The sequence below is a fragment of the Trichosurus vulpecula genome, chromosome 9 (genome assembly GCF_011100635.1).
Source record: "Trichosurus vulpecula isolate mTriVul1 chromosome 9, mTriVul1.pri, whole genome shotgun sequence".
NCBI lineage: Eukaryota > Metazoa > Chordata > Mammalia > Diprotodontia > Phalangeridae > Trichosurus > Trichosurus vulpecula.
The window spans coordinates 110699129-110719046 of NC_050581.1; the positions used below are offsets into that span (position 1 = coordinate 110699129).

The 19918-nt window shown below is 40.8% G+C and overlaps 1 protein-coding gene across 2 annotated transcripts in view; it reads right to left on the reverse strand.

The window, feature by feature from the left end:
• SHISA5 (shisa family member 5) overlaps nt 1-19662 on the reverse strand; it is a 41124-nt gene extending 21462 nt beyond the window's left edge. Inside the window, exons 1-3 of one of the 2 annotated variants that reach the window (XM_036739066.1) lie at nt 19371-19662; nt 8174-8294; nt 313-378 (exon numbers count right to left, since the gene is read on the reverse strand). In XM_036739066.1, coding sequence (XP_036594961.1) covers nt 313-378; nt 8174-8294; nt 19371-19437 — 254 coding nt within the window. In that variant the 5' untranslated portion in view covers nt 19438-19662. The remainder of the gene's footprint in view (nt 1-312; nt 379-8173; nt 8295-19370) is intronic. The other variant, XM_036739067.1, reaches the window with a different exon arrangement.
• Nucleotides 19663-19918: the final 256 nt, after the last annotated feature.

Consider the following 19918-nt stretch of genomic DNA (forward strand, 5'->3'; position numbering starts at 1 on the left):
CCTCAGTTTACCCAGGTCCAACTTCTTCAGAGCTTGCCTATGACCTGCCTCTTGGACTCCCTGTGCCAATCTGTCTCCCTGCCCAGTCTATACCTCATGTCCATCAATATCTCTCCAACTGACCATGTCTCCAAATTTTTATGCTCATTTACACATTTCCTGACCCCTGTGAGAATCCAGGCCCTTAAGCCCTGACTCTTACCTTCTTCCACATGTCCAATGAGGCCATCTATAGTTCCCACCCCTGTCTATAAACCCTGCCCTCCCAGAGATGGCAGATGAATGTTCACAAAACAAAAAGGAAGAATTTACCCTGGTGGGGGATTATTATCAAAGTCAAACGTCATCTTCTCGTCTTTTTCTTCCCACTCTATTGATCTGAAAAGAAAAAAACAATAGGAACACAATGAAGAAGGAAAACATACAAGAAGCAAAATCCAAAAGCTTGGGCCACATTAGAATGAATTAGCAGGGGCTCCAGTCCCAAGGATCAACACAACCTAGCAAGCTGAATTCCTTTAAAAACTATAGTAATTTGCTATTACTAATCAAAAACTGGGGGCAGCTAGGTGATATAATGGAAAGAGCACCATCCCTGGAGTCAGGAAAACCTGAGTTCTAATCTGGCCTCAGACACTTACAAAATGAATGGCCCTGGGCAAGTCACTTAACCCTGTTTGCCTCAGTTTCCTCATCTGTAAAATGAGCTGAAGAAGGAATTGGCAAACTACTCCAGTATCTTTGCCAAGGAAACCCCAAACGCAGTCACAAAGAGTCAGACACAACTGAAATGACTGAAAAAATCAAAAAATGATCGTAGGATTTAGAGCTAAAGAAACCTCAGAGATCATCTGGCCTAGCAGTTCTAATGGTGTCTGTGAACTTGTGTTATTTAAACTATTTTAATAACTGTATTTCAATAGAAGTAGTTTCCTTTGTAAAGTTATGCATTTGGCTTTAGCCATTTAAAACCATCATTTAGAGGAGATCAGTGGCTTCCCCAGACTGCCTGGGGGTCCCTGACATAAGAACAGGGGAAGAGACCCCGCTCTGGTCCAACTCTTCCCTTTTCACAGATACCACCCTGGCTCTTAGCTGTGACTTCAGGCAAGTCGCCCTCTTTGAACTTGAGTCTCTTCTATAAAATGTAGGCAATATTGGTAGTATCTTTGGATTCACTGATCCCACTTTTGATCATATTCCCCAAGGAGAGCAAATTCCAATTTAAAAAAAAGAGAGATCTCATATATATCAAAATATTCATACCAGTAATTTTTGTGATAAGAAAAACCATCAAAATAACAAAAACCACAAAAAACAACAAAAACCATCCAACCAAAAACCTGAAAATAAAGCAGGCTCCCATGGATTGAGTAATGGCTGAACATAAATCTTCAATATAACAGAATATTATGATGCCACAAGAAATGACAAACATGAAGAAATCAGAGCACCTTGGGACAACATATAAACTGATCCTGAGAAGAAAGCAGAACCAGGAGAACAATATACCCAAAGAGTACAATAATCTAAGTGTAAATAACACTAAAAAGGCAGCAGAATTCAAATGAAATATGGGAATTACCAGATAAGGAAACACCTCTAGCAGTGCAGACCAGCAGAAAAAGTTGCCTAAAGCAACAAGAGGTTAAGTGATTTGCCCAGGGCCACAGAGGATTGGATTGGAAACCAGGTTTTCCTGGCTTTCACGGTCAATTCTCTACCCAACATATCAAACCAGCTATTCCAAATATGAGATCATAAAAAAATCAACAAGGATTTGGATGACCAAATAGGTCAGTTATGTGGAAGCATAAAATCCTCCTTTGTAGTATCTCTAGAAATAAGGAGAAATACTGTGTACTTTTCAGACTTTCTATATACATTTTTTTCCTTTCCCAGACTTGCCCTCTTAGGAAGCTAGATCGAGAACAAATGACTTTCTTAAGGAAATTAATTAAGGGTAGAAACCACAAAGAATACCTCTCTAGTTAAGATCTTTGCCCTCCTAGTACGCAGAAGAACAGTAGGAATTGTTCTCTTTTCTATTCAGAAGGTACAGAGAGATACTGATCAGAAGAAGGGGGCCTTTCTTACTTAGTGGGGAGGAATCCAGGAAAGAATTGAGCAGGTCTAGTTGTTCTGGAAAGTTAACCCCAAACTGTATTTTAACACATTATAATCTTTTCCTTATTCAAGATTTCTATAAACATTACCACATATTGTCTTGGGGTACAGTCCCGTCCAAGGGCATGGAGGAACTAACTATTTCAGTTTGATCATATTTACTTCTATGCTAGAAATGCTTAGAATAAAAACTTTCCAATAAAAACTTTTTTTCTGGCAGACTTGTGCCTAAAATGCATAGTATAGAATTAATATTTTTTCTTTGACAACTGTGTGACCCTGGGTTAGTCACTTGACCTTTGTCTATTTTAGTTTCCTCCTCTGTAAAATGGGGACAATAAGAACATCTAACTCCCAAGGTGGTTGTGAGAAACAAATGAGATATTTGTTAAGCTCTTTGCAAACTTTAAAATGCTATATCAATGTCAGCTATCATTGTTGTTACTATGTAAGAGAAAGGTAGCAGATGGACTGTTCAACTACTGCACTGGTATCCCCAAAATATCTGGAGGAGAGCCCCCCGTGTGTTGGATATATCTTCTATGGGGATTTAAAGAAAGATGTGAATACCAATTATGCAGAATGAGAAGGAAAGCATACCTTTCCAGCTTTACCAGTAAATAACGAAGCCCTATCAATAAGATCACGGAGTCATCAAACTACGGAATTAATTTATGACTTGCCTTATTTCTTCCTCTCAGATTTGGCCTATAAGTAACCAACTTCCAACATTTTCATAATTGTAAATGCTCAATTGTCTCACTTAAATTCTCTAATTTATGAGTAAAGCTGTCAGCAGTTATTTTCTCTCTTCTTTAATTTTGGATTTTGGTAAGTTAGATCTTTCTTCTCTTAAAATTTGTGCTTACTGCGGTTCATCAAATTTATCATTTGTTGCAAAGGACCAGCTCTTGGTTTTCCACATTAATTTAGCTCTTTTTTCCAACTCTGTTCTACTTATTTCTATTCAGAACTTTATTTTAATCCCTCCCACATACCTTTTTCTTAAGCTTTTCTCTATTTCTTTGCTCCCTTCCCCCAGTCTTCAGGCTGTCAACAGGCAATCACAATGCCAGGAGATGTGGACAATTCATTGTTTTCTTTTTTTCTCTTTTATTAATAAAAAATCCCAGCATTATAAAATTGCTTTGGATATATCCCAAAGAGCTTTCTCTATTATTCTCTATCATTATTGTTATTATGTCTAAATGTTCTGGGTTTAAATTTTTCAGCCCAATTATTGATAGATAGATTGTACTTTAGCTTCTATGTAGACGTATCTTTTACTCATGCTACTGACATTAATTTTTAATTTTACTGAACTCTGTTCTGTAAAATAGTATGCAAAATTTATGTTCTTTGAGTTTACCAGGGCCCTTTTTGTGATCAGTGATCTATTTTTATTAGTTTTCCACTGTTTTCATCAGTTCCAGCCATTTATCTGCCTCCAATTTAGGATCTGTGTTATCTTTATAATTAAGTCTCCTAATTGGTCTCCCTGCCTTGAGTCTCTCCCCTCCACAATCTAGCTCCATACAAAGATATTCCTAAAACACATGTGTGACCGTGTCATTTCCATTACCTTCCTATTACCTCTAGAATCAAATATAAATTCCTCTGCTTGAGACTCGAAGCCCTATGTGGCCTTCCAGGCTTATGACATACATCACCCCTTTACATACTTCACAGTCCAGCCAAACTGGCCTTCCTGATGTTCTTAACATATGCCACTTGGTCTCCTATCTGTGCATCTTTGCACAAGTAAATACTCAGTACCTGGAATACCCTCCCTCCTCATCTACTACTGCTGAGATCACAAGACTCCTTTAAAACTTAGTTCAAAAGCTACCTGAGGCTATTCTTGCAGCCCCTGCCAACATGACTTTGTATCTCTTTTGTACATAATTTTATATATTTCTATGTATACATTTTTTCTTCTGATAGAATGTCCCAGGAGAGGGGCAGTTTCATTTCTGTCCTTGTGTCTATCCCTAGTGGTTAATACTGTGGTTGGCATATAACAAGTATTGACTCAATGCTTGCTTGTTTATTGGTTGTTCATCTTTTAAAAAGATTTCTCGGATCCTGATAATGGATTGAAATCTTCTTGTATCAATGTAAGCTTTTATTAATTTTTCTACCCAATTACTTCATGTAGATCTATTGAGAATGGATAGTCATAAGTCCAAAAGACGCATGATGGAAAATGCTCTCCACATCCAGAGAAAGAACTGTGGAGTCTGAATGCAGACAATTTGCTCTTTTTTGTTGTTTTGTTTTTTCTTTCTCAGGCTTTCTTCCATTCATTCTAATTCTTTACAACATGACTAATGTGAAAATATGTTTAATAAGAATGTATATGTTGAGCTTTCATCAAATTGCATGCCATCTTGGGGAGTGGGGAAAGGAAGGGGGAGAAAATTTAAAACTCAAAAGCTTATGGAAGTGAATGTTGAAAACTAAAATTAAATAAATTAATTTTTTAAAAAAGAATGAGTAGTCATTATTTCTTTGCCCCAAAATAATACCTTTTCTTTCTTTTTTGATGTTTTCTCATTTGAATTAAATTTTATTTGATATCACTATCCGCTTTTTTCCCTAGAAATTGTAGTCACACGGTATATTTAAGACCAACTGCCTACCTATAACTTTTGGTATACAGGTATTTCCTATCAAAAGGATATTGATGGGCTTTGAAGATACAATCTATTTTCTTTTTAATCAGGACATTCAAGTCACTTAATGTTATAAATGTTAAATCTGATTTATCTTCTGACATTTATATTTTTTCCTACTTTGTTCTTAATGTCGTCTGGAAAGAGTAGTCTATTTTTCTGCTTGAATTAATTCATGAGCCAAACTAAATTTTTGCTTTTTAAACTAGTGACTATATATGATTGCTGAAGCCTTGAGATGGCCTTTGAAAATGGGAACTTTCCTTTGGCCAACTCCTTTACTGCTCCCTTTCTGTGATTGTTTCTCTATATTCTAGATTCTCTTTCAAGCCTTTTAACTACCACATGTGTGAAAGGCAGTGGGCAGGGCTAGTGCAAACCATTCCCTGACTTCTGAGAGGTGCTGCAGAAGAGCAAGAAAAGAATATATCAGGAGTCACAAGACCTGGATTCCATCCTTGGATGAGTCACTCTGAGTCTCAGTTTTCTAATCTGTAAAGTTGATAAAATGTATATTCCCTACCTTAGAGAGTGCCGAGGAGAAAGTGTTTTGTGTGCACTACAGAAATGTGATTCTTATTATATTCTGTGATTGAGTGTTTCCCTAGAGCCAGATTAAGTCTGGAATTAGACACATGCTCTACGGTATGGGTTTCCAACTTACCCCTTGGTTTCTTAGCACACATTCCCCCCTCCCTTCTATGCAATGTGAAAGGAAATACATTTTAGAATTTATCATACATATGTACAGAAGAAATAAAATGAAGTGATTCATTTCTGTCTCCAAAGAGAAACAAAAAATATTGATTCTTTGATTAGAAAGAAATCAATTAGAAGTTTCCAGAATATTTCAACAGGATAATATAGTTGTTTACCAAATATTCCTCATACCCTCCAAACAAGGTTCTCCTTCCCCATGGGGATGGCTACAAGTACCCTAGTCAGGTTGGGAACCCCTGCTCTGCAGAGACTCAGAGGAAAGGCGAGGATAAATCTCTCGAAAGAGATCTGAGACATACTGTAACAATAAAAACAACGATGCTAAGAATAGCTGGCATGTACATATACTGTGCTTGACATTTTATATGGCACTTTACATATATCATCTTCATTTGAGCCTCATAGCTTTGTAGCTGTGACTCCTGTCTTCTGCCTGGGCCCTAGGGTGCACATTGGGAGACAGCATGGCTCAGTGATTTGGAGTCAGAGGACCTGGGGTGGAATCCTCTACTATCACAGGACTCCTTTGGCCTTCGTTATCCTTAATAGGGAATTAACATTCAAGAGAAGTAAGGCAATAGTAAGAGGGCAGCTAACTGTCCTTGATAAGTTCAAGCCACCTGGCTTGCCCAGAACATTCAATGGGATCGCTGAACCACCGTGAGTGAGCTACAGAAATGGAGAATTTGGGAAGGGCAAATTGCTCTAATTTTGTGAAAAGAAAGTGGAATCAGCAGACTCTAAGCCAATGCCCTTGAGTCTGATTCTTAGCAAAGTTCTGGAATTTGTTATTAAAGAATAATAGCTAGTGAATGTCTAAAAAAGAAGCAGCGATTCCAAAGTGGCAGCGTGGCTTAATTAAGCCTAGGTTATATCAAACAGAGGCAGCTAGGTGGCACAGTGAATAGCATCTCAGACCTGGAGTCAGAAAGACTTGTCTTCTGGAGTTCAAAACCTGCCCCAGGCACTTACTAGCTGTGTGACCCTGGGCAAGTCACTTAACCCTGCTTGCCTCAGTTTCCTCAAATGTAAAACAAGCTAGAGAAGCAAATGGCCAACTACTCCAATCTTTGCCAAGAAAACCCCGAATGGGGTCATGAAGAGTCAGACATAAAAACACGTCAACCTTATTTCCTTTTTAGACGTGGCAGCTAAATAGGTAAGCCAAAGGAATTCTGTAGATATAGTTTACCTTAATTTTAGAAAATAATTTTACAAATTCTCTCATGCTATTCTTGCAGAAAAGTTGGAGCTTTGTGGTCTACACAACAGTATTAACAGGGTAGAGTTAAGCCTGATGGAATGCCTAGGCCCAAAGAATCATCACTATTGGTTCCGTATTTGTTCTGAAAGGAGATCTCCCACGGAGATCCCCAGGTATCTATGTTCAGTTCAGTTCTGTGCTGCTGAACGTTTTATGAGTGAATACAGACAGAGTTTTGGTTTTCCCTATTTCAACCTGAACCATTTCACTCCTCCTTAGGCCACCTGGTGTCCCTTCTCTCACAGAGGGTCACCATACTGATGCCAAATCTAGAATGAACTCCAGATCAGCACAGCCCACTGCAGCTTAGAGTTCCTGAGCTCAAGAGATTCAATAACCTCAGACTCCCTGGTAGTTGAAATTGTAGGTGTATGTACCTCACCCCTGTCACCTACTAAATCTAATAAGATGAGAAATGTAGTAGGAATAAATGTGAAATCTGGGTTCAAAAAATCATACACATACATATTACACACACAAGATGGGGAAAGTATGGCTGGAGGGCAGTCTGTATGAAAAAAAGATATGAGGACTTTAGTTCATAGATATTTAGATATTAGGATTTTAGACTATAAGTCAACAGTATGATATGGAAGCCTAGAAGACTAATACCCTTAAGAATGGCACAGTCATTCAGCTCTGCTCACATCCATTCTGCAGTACTGTGCTCAGTTCTGGACGCCACTTGTTAGGAAGGACACTGGTAAGCTGGAGAGTGCCCAGGGGTGGGAAATCAAGGTGACAAAGGGACTTGGGTTTCAATTACATCTAGGATTAGCCTAGAGAAGAGAAGAATGAAGGGAATCATGACAAAAGTATTTGAAGGATGGTCTCATAAAAATGGGAACAGACTTCTCCCTAGTTCCAGCAGGCAAGACAAGGGACAATAGTTAGAAGTTATAAAGAGACAAAATTCACAACATAATTCAAAATTTCATGTAAGGAAAAACTTCCTTATAATTAATGCCATTTAAGAGTAGAGGTTCTTTTTCTAGACACAATGGCTTTACTATTACTATAGATCTTCAAGTGAAGGCTGGGTGATCGTTCCTTGAAAGTATGGTAGAAGAGATTCCTCTAAGTGACCATTTGGATTAGATGACCTCTGAAATCCCAACTCTAAAAATCTGTATTTGTGATCTGTAAAATTCGGTGGCCTTAGACTTAGAATCCTATGACATAGAACAACTTATTCTTGAGCATTCATGGGTTTCATGTCTTTGGAAAACTGTTCACAACTAAAGCAAATCTGCGTCATAGATGCTAGAACAACAAAAAACTGGAGTATGCTTCAAGAGTCAGACAGGCCCTTGGTCCTATCTGAAAAGCCCCTATCTGCAGAGCTCTGAGGCAGGGGTCTCCCTTCCTCCCTTCCCAGGCCACATACCTGTCAGAGCAGAGAATGTCGTTGTCATCAAACTTCTTCAGCAGATCAGAACAACAGTATTTGAAGATGCAGTTCCCACAACAGAACTCTGGACAGGATTTGGAGAACCCACACCTCTCACCTTTGGATGGAAACAAAAGAAACCCTCAAGTCAGGTCAGACTCTTGAGCTGGGCTATGCCTGACTTTCCTTAGTTTCTCTCTCAGCATAGCTAGGCTTGGATGGAGCTTTCACAGAGGGGAGGCTTGGAAAGCCTTCGATGAAGAGCTTCTGGCAGAAAGCTGTAGCCCAGGGTCTAAGGAAGCTCCCTCCTTTAAGTATCCCTGATGTTACCCCACATCAACCTCGTCAGTGCCATTCTCCCCTCCTCCTATTCACAGCTGCCAAAGGCATCTTCCTAGTAGTAAAGTTCTGACCATAACTTTTTCCTACTCAAGAAGAGCCTTCACCTCTCACAAAGTCCATTCTCCATTACTTGGCACCATCACTCAGAAAACAACAGTGAAAAATGGAAAACAGTGGTAGAAATTAGGCATAGACCAATATCTTATACCATTTACCAAAATAAAATCAACATAGATACATGACCTAGATATAAAGAGAGACATTACAATAACATAGTATATGTTACCTATCAGACTTATGGATAGGTGAACTTGTTTATGAATAAACAAGTGATAGAGAGCAGGGTGAGGTATAAAATAGATAATTTTGATTGCATTCAATTAAAAATGTTTTGTACAAATAAAACAAATGTAACCAAGATCAGAGGCAAAGCAGAAAATTGGGGAGAGAAATTTATAGACAAATGCTCAGATAAAAGTCTCATATCTAAAATATATAAAGAACTTTGTCAAATCTATAAGAATACGGCATTCCCCAATTGATAAACAGTCAAAGGATAGGAACAGGTAGTTTTCTGACAAAGAAATCAAAACAATTTATAGTCATATGAAAAACACTCTAAATTATTATTGATTAGAGAAATGCAAATTAAAACAGCCTTGAGATACCATTTTATACCTATCAGACTGGCTAAAATGGTTGAAGTTGGGAAAGTGACAAATGCTGAAGAGGATGTAGAAAAATTCCGGCACTAATTCATTGCTGGTGGAATTGTGAACTGATCCAACCATTTTGGAGAGCAAACTGGAATCATGCTCAAAGAGTTATTAAACTACCTAGATCCTTTGACCCAGCAAAACCACTACTAGGTCTGTTTCCCAAGATAATAAGGGGAAAAGGAAAAGAACCTACATGTTCTAAATATTTATAGCAGTTCTCTTTGTGGTGGCAAAGAACTGGAAATTATAGGGATGCCTGTAAATAGAGGAATGGCTGAACAAGTTGTGACACATGATTGTGATGGAATACTACTGCTGTAAGAAATGATGAGCTCAATGGTCTTATGAAAACATGGATAGACTTGCACAAAATAATGAAAAGTGAAATGAGCAGAACCAAGAGAATGTTCTATACAGTAACAATATTGTTTTAAGAACGTTGAGTGAATAAGTCATTTTGACTATTATAAATACTCAAATTAACTACAAAGGACCCATGAGGACTAATCTGCATCCAGAGAGAGAACTGATAGATGTATAGAATGGTTTTACATGCACATATGCACACACACACACACACACACACACACAGAAATTTATGCCTAATGCTAGCCATCTCTGGGGGAGAAAAAAGAAAGTTACATGATATAAACTTCATTATATATTTAAAAGGAATAGCAAGTTCTATATAACAGATCTGCAGTTTCATATACAATCACCTTTTTTCCTATCCTACTATGTTATGGAAATGCATCTTCTATTTAAGTTCAGAATAAAATAAATCAAATTATTTAAAAAGATAGCAATGAAATTTTTTTTCCCTTCAGGGCCAGTGACTAGAAGGGAGAAAAAAAAATCAGCCAAAGACTGCACATAAAAAATGAGCCTGATTGTGAAATGCTTTAAAAACTAGAGAAGACGATCATTTATTCTAGAGGTAATAGTGAGTCACTGGAGTTGTTGGAGGAGGGGAGTAACATGGTCAGATCCTCATTTAAGGGAAATCACTTGGCATTAGTGTGGAGAGATGAGTCAGGGAGGAAGCTGTTGAAACAGTCTAAAAGAGAGGTGATGGATAACAAGCCTGAACTAAGGCTATGGGAGTGGAAAGCAATGGTTGGACTCATGTTGTAGAAATAGAAAAGTAAAGATCTGGCAACCGAATAGATATGTGGAGTGAGAGACAGTGAAGACGCAAGGATATGCCAACATTACTAACCTGGGAGAGTGAAAGAATGGTGGTACCTTCAAAAGAAACAGAGAAGTTTGGAAGAGTAGGAGGTTTGGGAGGGGGAGAGAAATCATGAGTTTCTGTGTTGGACATAATGAAGTTAGGAGGAATAGCTAAACATTCTGCATGGCAGAGCTAGGATCCAAAAATGCCCTGCCAATTTAGGATGACAGAATGCATCTAGGGTGAAATTTAACAGAGATAAAATGCAAAGTCCTATACTTGGGATCAAAAAACCAATTACCTAGGTACAACATAGAAGAGACTGAAGACCATGTGAAAAAGATTTGGGGGGGAAGGGTGTTACTAATGGATAACAGGAGCCAACAACATGATGTGGCAGTCGAAAAAAAAGCATCATTACAAAATCAGTGTCTAAGATGAAAATAGAAATAGTACTGCTGTACTCTGCCCTGGTCAGTCCACAGATAGATTATTTTTTCAGTGCTGAGTGTCACATTTTAAGAAGAAAAGCTTGGGAAGGTGGAGCATGTCTAGAGGAGGCTGATCAGGATGATGAGGTAATTCGATTTCATTTACCATCTGACTGTGCTCCACTGGACTTCAATATACCCCAGGAACCCCTTTATTCTGCAAGATCCTATCAGCCCTGGAACTCCCACTAGTCAATACCCCCTGTACCTAGGGCCCCTCTCTCCCTCTGATTGGAGGGTGGAAAGAAGAGAGCTTCTCCCAGAACCTCAATTTAAGGAGGGCATCTAGATCATCCATTTCATTTCCCATCTGGCTGAACTCAGGACTTTATCATGCACCACTCCACCCCCTTAGTATTTTCCCTCCCCCACACCCTTTAGGGCTTCTTTTTGTGTTGTCTTTCTTCATTAGATTGTAAGCTCCTCAAGGGCAGGAACAGTCTTTGGCCTTTCTTTGTATCCTCAGTATTTAGCACAGTGCCTGGCACATAGCAGGTGATTAATAAATGTTTACTGACTATGTAGGGACCCATGTCACATACAATTCAACATATAATTCATATAATTTCATTCCATTTACTAAGTCCTGCCCCTTATTCCTCTACAGTATTTTCACATTTAACAATGCAACAACTATTTCTTAAGCATCTACATAAAAAGGAGCTGGAGATAACTAGACTAGCGAAAAGAAAAGTTGGGGGGATGGTAGTTGTGTTCAGAGCAATGCAGTGTGGACAGAAAGAGAGATTCAGGAAAACCTTATCAGAATTCTGCCTTAGATATTACGTGACTTTAGACTAAGTTACCTACCCTATCTCACCATCAGTTTTCTCATCTATAAAATGGAGATAATGATAATATGCAGCTCTTACCTCACAGGATTGTCAGAGGATCAAAAGAGACAGTCTACGTTGGCTATATGCATGAATTCTTCAAGTAATTGAAGAGTTATCACGTACAGGGTGTCCCTTAAAGTCTGGACGCACAGGCAAAAATGCATATTTTGAAATATTTGGAATATTAACAGAGCTTAGCCCCCTTGACTTCCTTTTCTGGGGTATGCTAAAGGAGAAGGTATACTCAATGAAAATCACAGATGCAACACACTTGATTGAACACATAAAGAGTGAACATGCTAAAACTGACGGCAATGTGAAGTTATTGCATAGAGTTCCCGTGAATCTTGCAAAGAGTATCAACCTTTGCATCACAACTGATGATAATCATATTGAAGATGTTATTTGTTAATATTCCAATTAAATAAAATGTTGCTGAAAATTTCATTCATTTCATTTCTTGAAAATATGCATTTTTGCCTATGTGTCCAGGCTTTAGGAACACCCCGTAGAACTGTGATTCAACATTATACTTACCTGATTCTTCCTTTACAACATGACTAATGTGGAAATATGTTTAATATGACTGTACATGTATAACATATCAGATTGTTTGCTGTCTTGGGGGTGGGGGAGGGGAGGGAGAAAAAAACTTGGAACTCAAAATCTTAATCAGAGTCAATGTTGAAATCCATTTCTACATGAAATTGGGAAAAAAAATAAACTACTACTAAGTGGGGAAAAAACATTATACTTAGCCTCAGAAGATAGAATTGGGAGCAACAGGGGAGACAGATGTGGGTTAGGTATAAGGAAAAACTCTTAAATAGCATAGCAGTGTAAGAATGGAATAGGTTACTTTTGCCTTGGAAGTTGGTAAGGTCGTATTCCTAAATGTGTTCTAGCAGAGGCTGAATTCAATCAAAACTGACAAGTTTTTACCAATCACCTAGGTAGCCATGGTGGTGTAGGTGCTGGAAAAAAAAAAAGACAGAATCAAGAACAGTCCTTCCTGTCAAGGAGCTTATAACCTACTAGCTGACCGCTGTCAGGAATGTTGGGAAGCTGATTCCTTATTGGGATGGAAGGCTGGACTAAGTGATTTCTGGAATCTCTCCTCTAATTCATTGGCTTGTATTTTTCTCCTGAGTAATACAAACGTGAAAACTGATCCATAATTCTAGGACCTAAAGCACAACAACTGTTGAAATATACATTAAAACTTGAAATGATCCTAGCAGGGAGGTGAGGGACAACTGGATGCTCCCGGAACAATAGAATGAATCAACTGAGAGAAGAGAGGGGAAAAGGGAAGAAGAGAGAAACCAGGAAGATCCAGAGATCCAGAAAAACACAAAACTTGAGAAACAGTGAGAGGAAGAAAAACTGAGAGAGGAAAAGAGAAACAAGGGAGAAATTCAGAGACACAAAGACATAGGCAAAGAAAAAGAAATAAACTATTAAGAGAGCACAAAAAAATTCTGAAAAAGATTATTAAAGGTAAAAGGTTACATTATGTGAACTGTGTGTTTTAGAGGCAATATAACAAAGTAAACCATGCTAGATGCAGAAACCAGAGACTAGAATCTGATTTCCTTTTTTATTAGCTCAGCGACCACAAGCAAGTTGTTTACCTCGGCAGGGCTATTTCCTCATTTGTGAAATGAGGATAATAGTAAGTGCTGAGCTTTTTTCATAGACCTGTTATGGGCCCTTGGTAAATCTGAGCTGTTATCAAATGAGATAACATATGCAAAGCCCTTTTCAAACCTCAAAGCCTATAATGTTGTGTAGAAAATAACAGCGAGATGAGACCTGGGTTCAAGGTAAACTTAAGTGTAGATTTATTGATCAAGCGAGTGACTACCTGGAGTATGCACTCAAATCAGGCAGTCCCGAACTGAGGGACTATAATGCTTATAAAGGCAAAAACCACAATTACACAATTAGGGAGAGTCACTAGCAGAAGCAATGACGTACAGAAGCAAAGATCAGCCATTGGTTAGCTCCACAGATCAGGGCTAATTTTAGCAATATATGGAGCAAGGATTCAGGGGTGCGACCATCTTGTGACAAGGGGGTCCCTCTTAGGTCGTGATCAGTTTCCTATAACTGGGTGGAGGGTACAGGGTGGAATTTCCCAGAAAGTAACCCCTACTTGATCAGCTATGGTCTGAGTGGAGGGACCTAGCTTGGTCAGCAGAATAGTTGCACCATAACCCAGGGTATGGGGCTATTTGGTAACAGGGGGGGTTTCTCCTTAAGATAAACTTATACTCTACCCTGAAATTGATCCTTGCACATAATGCTGATGTAGAGAGAATATACAGAATGCTGAATCAGGAGAAAAGGGTGGGGGGGTGTCAGGGGACTAGCCTTGGGCAACCTACCCAGAACTATGCCTTAAGCCGTTTCCAGCCATTTCAGGGTGTGGACAGAGATAAAGACAAAAATATAAAGGGAATTAATAGTGGGCTCAAAGGGGATGAATGGTGGGCTTCAATTTGGGTGTTACAATATAAATCTAGTTATTACCATTAGAGATGCTCTTTAAAAAAAGGCGGGGGGGGGGGGGGCATCTAAGTGGTACAGTGGATAGAGCACTGGCCCTACAGTTGGGAGGATCTGCATTCAAATCCAGTCTCAGACACTAGCTATGTAACCTTGGGCAAGTCACTTAACCCCATTGCCTCCCCTCCCACTCCACACACACACACACACACACACACACACACACACACACACACACTGCTCTTAATAGGATTGTCAGTGCAAAAACAGTTAACCCCTTTCTGTTTAAAATTCAATACCACAGGACCTCAATATCAAAAAGAACCTGAGGACTCATCTAACCCAACCTCCTACTCCATGTTGGAATTTCCTCAAAAGCATCTTTGACAGGGAATCCTTTAGCCTCTTCCAGAGATGAATAGTTCAAAAAAGAGTACATATATACAAAAATAGGCAGCTTCAGGAGGTGCAGTGGATAGAGTAACCATCCTGGAGTGAGGAAGACTCCTCTTTGTGGGTTCTAATTGAGCCTCAGACACTTACCAGCTGTGTGACCCTGGGCGTGCCACACACCTGGCCTCAGTTCCTCATCTGTAAAAATGACCTAGAGAAGGAAATAGCAAACTACTCCTGAACCCATGCCAAGAAAACCCCAAATGGGGTCACAAAGAGTCGGACAGGACTGAAAAAATGACTTAATGTACACAAATATTTATAGCAGCTTTCTGTGTGTGAGAGAGCAAGGACTTGGAAACTAACTTGGCGCTCAGTAATTGGAAAATGATTAAATAAGCTATGGTATGTGGGAGTACTCTCAGAAAAACCTGGAAAGACTTACGTGAACTGATGCTAAGTGAAGTGAGCAGAACCAAGAGAACACTTCATACAATAACAACAATATTGTAAAGAACAATCAACTCGGAAAAAATTAGCAACTCTGATAAACACAAGGACCAACTACAATCCTAAAGCACTCCTGATGAAACCTACCATCCATGTCCAGATAGAGAAGCGATGGACTCAGAGTGCAGTTGAAAACAGATGTTCTTTTTCTTCTTCCTTTTTTTTTTTAAACATGGATAATATGGGAATTTATTTTGCAGGACTATAAATGTTTGTAATGGGCTTTGCTTTTCTTGCCATCCTCAATGGGCAGTAAAGGGAGAGGAGGAAGGAAAAGGGGGAGAAAGACGATTTGAACCTGAAAATAAAATAAAATTGAAAAAAAAAGGAAACTCACTACCTCAAGCATAGGCTCTAGTGAAGAGGCTTAAATTTTTTTCTCTGCTTAAAGCAAATTAGGAAAAAAATAAATTGTAAATACACCCGTGCTTACTAACTTTAGGCAGGAATTAAAGCATTTTTTATAACAAAGTCTGGCAACATAAATCCATTTTTTAAATCAAGATTATTACTTTTCAAAGGTATAAATACTGATCAGGGCAGGCACTGGCAAGGGGAGTTGTGGACCCCTGGTCAACAACTAGGATATTTGCATGAAACGGAAGCTACTTTTTTTTTTACAGGTTTCCTGTGAAGTGAAATGAAACAGCAAAGGATAAAATAATGAATAAGGTTATAACTGATTCCTGAAGAAAAGAAACTTTTCCTCTTTCCTCTGTACTTTGATGATAAAGATTCCTGTGGGGAATCCTTTGGGGTTGAGGTGACTACCTCCACTTGTCTCCTCAGGATAGCCCTTCTGGGGCATCATCATCCAGGGATGAAACTTCTGACAGACCAGAATGCCCCCAGGAAACTGGGGTACTAGGCAGTTACTCCCCTCCTAGCCCCCAATCCCAAAGTCATTTGCTTTATCAATGGATTGGCCCAGTCATGGGGGAAATCTTTCAAAGACATATCTTAAGAAGGAGAAAATCTTCTGGTATCATCCCAGGTCCCATCAAAACAATGAAATCTTCAGAACCTCATCTTCTTAGCCCACCCTCTTGTTCTGAGATCATGGAGCACCTCCAAATGAACTGATTGGTCCATTCTATGACCCCAGGTTCACTCTCAGCCAATCAGGAAGCCCTGAGTTTCCAGCCCTGTCATGAAGCAATCACGCAGCCTTACATGTTAGAACTGCCTAAAGCAGTTCAAGTTTATCTAACCAGTCTCACAAAGACAAGACAACCTATACAAAGACCACCCCTTCGAACCTGTCCCCTCCAAACCAGAGAATTACTAATATATGCAGGTTAGAACAGTGGCAAACATTAAACAAACATTCAATTCAACAAACATTTATTAAACTCCAACTAGGTGCCAGGCATTGAATTAGGCACTGGGGAGATACAAAGACAAAATCAAAACATAACAAACTTCAAAAAGTTAACAGGTTCTCCAGGTTCTTGAAGAGTCCCCATCCAGTCTCCCAACCCCCATTCCTCCTTCATGAAGTTACTGACACATGGGCTGAGTCCTGCTGTCAGCAAAAGGAGCTATACCGAGTTAACTATATTCTCTCACCCAGTCCCCCTCATGACCAACAATATAAAACAGTGAAATAACTGCCCATGATCAGAGTTCATCCTCAAGGCTGAGGTTAAGGCTCTGTTTTGCTCAGGCTCAGGGACCATTCTGTGTCAGAGATCAGGTTTGGGGTAGACTTTTAAGTAAGTAACGGATTAGTCAGTGGCCAGTGCCAGGGCTTAGTTTGGAACTAGGGTCAGGGTTCAGCCTCTCTGACAATGGCTGAAGGCTCAGTCTGGACTGAACCAGGGCTCACAGCACCAGCTCTAGAAAGTCTGCACTCCTGGATCCAGACCAGAGAGTAAATGTCTACGTTCAGCTTAGCAGGAATCTGGGGCTGTTTGTTTACTGAGCTCAACAGGGAACAACCATCCCACCCTGAAGCTTATCCCCTTTTATTCCTCCATGAGGCTGAAAATTCAACTCCCAACTACATTTTATATCTCACACACACAATTCTCTTCTGTATTGTATATCACATATATACACAGTAACCATCTGTGCCATATATTGAAAATGTATACACAATTCCTGTTGTGCACCATGTCCACATACACAATTCCTTTCTATACTGTAAGTCTATCTCTCTCCCTCTCTCTCTCTCTCTCACACACACACACACATACACACACACACACACACACTTGTGTATTAGAAACATACATACAATTTCCCTGGGAACTGTGTATCACATAATTATACAAATGCCCCATGTTGTGTAACACAGACATAAGCTTCCTTCTAGATTGTATATAACAAACATGCAACTTCCCTCTGCACTGGTATCATTCACACACATATATATACACTACTCCCTTCTGCACTATATATCATACCCACACATATACACAATTCACCTCTGTCCCACCCATATTTTCAGAGGAATTGTATTAACTTCCTCTAGAATATTTCCATGTTTGGCATCCCCTCCCCCTCCTTCCTGAACCATGGGAACAAGATAAGAAGCAGCATGGATATCTGGTCTTGCTGTGGGCTGAGAGATCACATTCAGAGTAAAAAAAAAAAATCTCGTTTGAGCTCCCATTTGACACACTAGTATGAGGGTGAGCTCATACATTCTTCCTCCCTAGCTCAGACTAGCTAGGGCCACCAAGTCTGAGTTGTTCCACCAAGGGGCCAGGAAACTTTCTGAATCCCAGATGGATCAATTAAGGAAAGACAAAGAAAAACATTGTCCTCAGCCCAGACTCACCACCCCACACCCCAGCAATCCTCCCTAAGCAAACCAACACAAACCCCAGAATCCCTACTGAAGTCCCCAAATGCCTAAGGTTTAACCAGAGGAAAATATAGCAGCTTCCCTGGGAAAAGAAGGATTCTGCAATACTCCACCACATGTTACCTGAAGAACAGACTGTTGTTGCTTTAGCGTGGATTACAACAGTCCTCAAAAGAGTGCCAGTGGCAGTCAGAAAACAGCAGTTCTTCTAGCCCTTGACCTGGCAAATCCCTGTATGGATTTGGGCAAGTCTTTTTCCTTTCTCTGGGACTCAATTTCCCCTAGTTAAACTAAGAGCCCTGCTAGCTCTGAGACTTCAGGATCCTCTCATATGCAAGATAATGGGTAGGTTTAATTACCCAGCATGCCATTTTTCAAGGACTGGTTCAGTCATTTCAATTGTGTCTGATTCTTCATTACCTCAGTTGGAGTTTTCTTGGCAAAGATGCTGGAGTAGCTTGCCATTTCCTTTGCCAGTTTATTTTACAGATGAGGAAACTGAAGCATACAGGGCTAAGTGACTTGCCCAGGGTCACACTGCTGCTAAGTGTCCGAGGCCAGATTTGAGTTTGGGAAGATGAGTCTTTCTGACTGTAGGCCTGGTGCTCCATCCACTGCCCCACTCGAGGCCATATAAGTCTTTCACTCTAGGCTTACTCCAGCCCTGAAGATAACACCAAGCTGCACAGCCTTCCAAAGCCATTCTCTCATTTGACCCTCTTGAGCCTCTTGGTTGGGGAAGCCAGGGCAGGATTATCCTCATTTTACAGATGATTGGAAATTTAAGGTCCAGAAAAGTTAATGTTCATCACCTCATTCCTTCCTCCTGAGTATCTTAGGGGTAAGGGGGTTTGACAGACGGTGTGGCAGACGGTGGGCCAAGCTCAAGCCCCCTCGGAGCAAAGATGGGCTCGCAAGGGTGGGAGTGAGGGATTAGAAGTTTTCTCCCCAGTCCTGGGATTACAATAATGTCGGGGTTAGTAAATAAAGGGTCGGATTGGGGTCATGGAGGTCATAGTGATCCAGAAGAGAGGTTACCTAATGGAGGGTTGGGATCCTAGCATCCTCAAATGGGAAAGTGGGTTAGAGTGAGAGGCAGGGTCAAGAGGCGGATTGGGTTTTGCCTAGACTTGTTCCCCTCCCAGCATTAGGAAAAGTACTTCTTCGACCGTCAGAAGTCTGAGCTATAGGTCTAGACCAGGGTGCGGTGGACGATGGCGCTCACTCCAACGGGGACTCTATGGCTCAGTCTAACACCACCCCCCCATCCGCGTCCAAGAAGGACTCCCCCCTTCCCCCGCCCTCTGTCCAAGGTGGAACCTCCCCCCTCCCCACCCCATCCCCCATCCCTCGCCCCTCGGCTCCCAGCTGGGGCATCCCGTGGCTTCTCCCAGTACCGCACTCACCGCCCAGCGGTGAAGGTAGTAGCAGCAAGAGAAGGAAAAAGCGCCCAGAGGAGGAAGAAGCCGCCATGGTAGGACCTTGGGACGCACAAATGGACAGATGGACGGACGGACGGACTTACTGGTCTCTCCGTCCCCTTAGTGGGACCAGGATCAAGACCGGAGCTGGAGCCCGAGCCGGGGCTGGGCAGCCTACAGCAGCACCCCCACGTTGGAATTGCGGAGGCAAGCGGGACGGGTACAGAGACCCTCCTTCCTTCTAGCCCCGGTCCTGGCCCCGCCCCGTCCTGTTCCCGGAATCCCCCTCCCCCTCCTCCCCTTCCCTCCTCTTTCCACCTCCTTTCCCCGCCCCGAGGCTGCGCTGGGGTCTAGGAGCTGCATGCACCCCACGGGGCCGGAGAGGCGACGCCTCCACTCATTCACGCACTCTAAGGATTTATCTGGACCCCGCTTCTCTGCCCTGGGACGTACCCCAGAGCGGAGGGGCAGGACGCCAGGATAGCTCCACCCATCAGTTCTAATTCGAATTTGAACCATGCTCCCTAAATTTA